The 3794-nt window shown below is 34.6% G+C and overlaps 1 protein-coding gene across 1 annotated transcript; it reads right to left on the reverse strand.

Moving 5' to 3' along the window:
- Positions 1-1101: 1101 nt before the first annotated feature.
- On the reverse strand, positions 1102-3019 carry LOC133676903 (homeobox-leucine zipper protein HOX11-like). Its single transcript, XM_062098697.1, has 4 exons — positions 2524-3019; positions 2096-2406; positions 1865-1944; positions 1102-1761 (listed from the first exon to the last, which is right to left on the reverse strand). The coding sequence occupies exons 1-4, from the start codon at positions 2810-2812 to the stop codon at positions 1413-1415; spliced, it is 1029 nt and encodes a 342-aa protein (XP_061954681.1). The 5' UTR covers positions 2813-3019; the 3' UTR covers positions 1102-1412.
- Positions 3020-3794: the final 775 nt, after the last annotated feature.

A 3794-nucleotide genomic window follows, 5' to 3' on the forward strand; every position in this document is an offset into this window, starting at 1 on the left:
TCGCATCTCCTTCAATATTTATATGAACACTGAAAGATATGACTTTTCTTTCTTTTGTCATTTTTCCTTAATTTTATATGACTTTGAACTTTTTTTATAATTTTTTTTTTATTTTTTTTAATAAAAATATTATAGTCTCAAACAAATATTCTCATATTTAGTTTGTACAAGTATCTAATATTATTATCGTATAATTAAATAAAAAAGAATTTTGAAAATACAAATATCTTAAACAGAATGAAGTCTATCACTTGAATCATTGATTTAAAAGGTTAAGGTTAAGCTGTGGAGCCTAAATCAATCTAATATGTCACTGTATCATATTAAAAAAAAAAAGTATCTTGATATTTTTAAAAATCAAATTATATTTTTTATTAATTATTTGAACAATCCTTTAAGTCATCTAAATCATATCGGGATAATTTTTATATAATTTAATTTTAAATATAAGTTAGACAAAGATTTGAGTTTAAATGTTTCAAGGTTAAATAATTAAACTAGATTTAATGTATTAAAATTATTTAAAATACAAAATATAATAATTTAAAACTAAAAAAACAGTAACCAAAACATTTATTCGAGGCACAACATACCCTGTGTGCTCTCTACTTAATTTAAATTTCAGAATAGACCACGATTAAATTGAATAGTTTGTTTTCACTAAATGGGAGAAGCATACATAATTTGTAAAATTTTAAAAAAAAATTCAACGAAATACAGACGATTTCCATTCTTTGAACAAGGCAATGGCTTGCCCCGACCAACACGATCATTTACAGTGAGCGAAGTCATCATGCATCGACGAATAAAATGATTTGAAGGCGTGGCATTCAAGCATCCTTAGCGTGGCAAACATAAATTTGGTCAGTATCCTCAGACTGTTGCTTGCCAACAACCTCAATAATTTCTAATGTTTTCAAGTTTCTTTGCAAAACCGTGTTAAGGCCTCCATTTCAAACTCATCCCAGACAATCTGATCTTGCTCTCTTTACTAGGCAAGAGGCAGAGGATTAATAAATGATGAAATATACATATCAACCATTAAAATCATAGGAGCACTGCAGAACAAGTAAAAGAGAGATAATCCAAGAGAATGAGAAGTAATAAATAATCCTCCAAACTGTATTCAATACAAAAATCCATTAAATACATCAGGTGGTAAATTATCTTCCCACAAAATTGAGGCCTAGATTTTATCCAAATCTCTTCTACAACCTCATGAGATCATCAGTCAAAGTATATCAGCCACTCTTTCAAACTTTCCCTGCCCCATATTACTAAATGAAACTAATTATGATAGGAACAAAGAAAATCACCAAAGCCAAGCTATTTACACACGGGGAAGGGGGGAAAAACTCTTTTCCAGTCTTTCATTTTGTGTTCTTTTTTTTCAAAAAATTAGTCATCGTGAGTCATGAAGCAGCATGGTGAGGTTGAACCTGGCCATGTGACAAAGGAAATAACCGAGGCTTAGCAGGTAGTGACAATGGTTTAGAGTTGGTGGTGCTCGTGGTGGTGGTGGATGGGTTGGTGGTGGTGGTGGTGGTGGTGCCAGAAGAGGAAGTGGTAGTGGTGGCCACGCGCTCACATGAAGGACACATGGTGAGAGTGGTGGCAGGAAGCTGCATGTAGAAAGGTTGTGAAGTTTTCAAAGCTCTTAATTCTTGCAGTTCCTTTTGTAACCTCCTGTTCTCTTCTGTCAATGTCTCACAGCACCTCTTTAAATACTCACAATCAACTTCTGTCTGCTTCAATTTTGTCCTGTATATCATTCAAAACAAAACCTAAATCACAAATTCATTCTAAGACTATTTTTCTAAAAAAAAATCGTTTCTCAACATATAATACTGTCAAAGAAAAGCACCTTGCCCTTCGATTCTGAAACCACACTTCCACTTGGCGAGGACGAAGATTCAATTGCTTTGCTAAAGCTAGCTTTTGCTTCTGCATGATTACAAGAAAGAGAAAACTTCATTCAGTGCTAAACTCTAATTAAACAAGCTCCACAAGATTAGTAAACCCATGAGAATTTTGGGATTTAGTTAGAAATAAAATCAAGAAATCATTTGATATCCTTCAAGATATGATGACTTACAGGATTGAGGGTATTGTGCTCTTTGAAGCTCTCTTCAAGAAAAGCTGATTGTTCTTTAGAGAGCCTTAGTTTCTTCCTTGTCAAACCGTTCTCGTCATCATCACTTGCTCTTGAACTTGCTCTCTCAGCATCAATAGCATCTAAATCTCTCTTACGGTCTCTCCCACTTCTAATCCCAAAATCCACTTGAAAGGACGACGCTGCACTATTCGGCGACGAAATCGCCGTTCCTTCATCAGCATCATCCATGGAGATCCGGTTCACATCAAACCTTCTCCCTGGTGCTTCGGTTGAACCAGGTTCGGACACCACTGCAAAAATTCGAAACCAAGCCAAGAATCAACAAGTGATAAAAAAAAAACATAACCCAAATCTTAAAAACTGCTACAGAGCTGCTAAAAAAATATTTTAGTCCAAAGTGACGTTACAGTTATCTGTCAGCCATGGAAAGTGAATCCTGGAAGGAGCCTGATGTCCACGAGGAACAGGAGAGAAAGGCAAAAGATCAAGTTGAAGTGGCGGATCTGATGATACCCTTCTTTCATCGTCTTGATAGTTACTTTCATGGCTACCTAGTTTGTCTTGTGATCTTGTTGTTGCAGGAAACCCACTCCCTAAGCCCATGCAAAACCCAAGATCTTTGCTTGATAACTTTGGGGTTTTGTCAAGAAACTTGAAAGGCTTTGATGTATCACCTAGACTCAAGGCCAGCTCCATATTTTGGAACACTAAAGATGAGCTTCCAACGGTTTTTGAAGAGAGAAAAACACCCTATGTATTATTGTGTTTCTGAAATGAAAACAAACACACAGAATTACAGATCTCCCTCTCCAGACCGTGTGCCTTTATATTTATTTTCCCTCCGGGTGTAAGGATTGACCGACAAATCCAGGTTGACAAACACACGTGAATCTATAAAAAAAACAACGGTCCATACACGAGACACAAATACATAGATATATATATATATATATATATATATATATATATAGAGAGAGAGAGAGAGAGAGAGAGAGAGAGATTTCTAAAAATAAAAAATAGAAAACAATCAAGCTTAACCATATGGTTGATTATTTTAAGGAGGAATGAAATGGAAATATGAAGTATATTTGACTTTATTGAGAAACAATGATATATGATTGGTAGTATTTAATTTGATATATAAATCGTTGGCATTTGAAAAGAAAATGTAGTGGGGCAATTTTTATCAGGCACAAGGCAACCTAACTCTTAACTTTCCCTGTTTTCTTCTTCTGTGCACAAGTACGCTCATCTACATGCTACACATCATACTTAGTTATTTAATTAGTTTAAGATGGAGATGATCTTGATCAAGCTTAGCTCAAGTGGTATGGCCTCCTCTTTCCCTTCTCTTTTTTGCTGCAAAGAATAATTATTGTTTAGGACGTTAGATATGTGATGATGTTAGGAAGCACTGTAGAGACTATCAAAGGGAAGTATTACATTTAAATAATTCGATTATTACCTCCTAATCTTTCAAATTATTGTGCTCTCACCGATAAAGGGCCACGACATCCACAATAATACGAGGAAATAATTCAAGGAGTAATCCAAGGGTTGTGATCATGCAGCCATGTTGAACTGTTGCATTATTGTTATTATTATCATCATGAACATCATCATTATCATCACAATATGATTACGTGTTGTTACCAAACACAATTATAGAAAAGAAAGC

The sequence above is a fragment of the Populus nigra genome, chromosome 17 (genome assembly GCF_951802175.1).
Source record: "Populus nigra chromosome 17, ddPopNigr1.1, whole genome shotgun sequence".
Lineage (NCBI taxonomy): Eukaryota > Viridiplantae > Streptophyta > Magnoliopsida > Malpighiales > Salicaceae > Populus > Populus nigra.

What these genes read in the sequence shown, in the direction of transcription:
- LOC133676903 (XM_062098697.1), bottom strand. Translation starts at nt 2,812, where the DNA reads ATGGAGCTGGCCTTGAGTCTAGGTGATACATCAAAGCCTTTCAAGTTT. An exon ending in TCCATGGCTGACAGATAACT is followed by an intron (nt 2,407 to 2,523) that starts GTAACGTCACTT and finishes GAATTTTTGCAG; the next exon opens with TGGTGTCCGAACCTGGTTCA. An exon ending in AGCACAATACCCTCAATCCT is followed by an intron (nt 1,945 to 2,095) that starts GTAAGTCATCAT and finishes GTAATCATGCAG; the next exon opens with AAGCAAAAGCTAGCTTTAGC.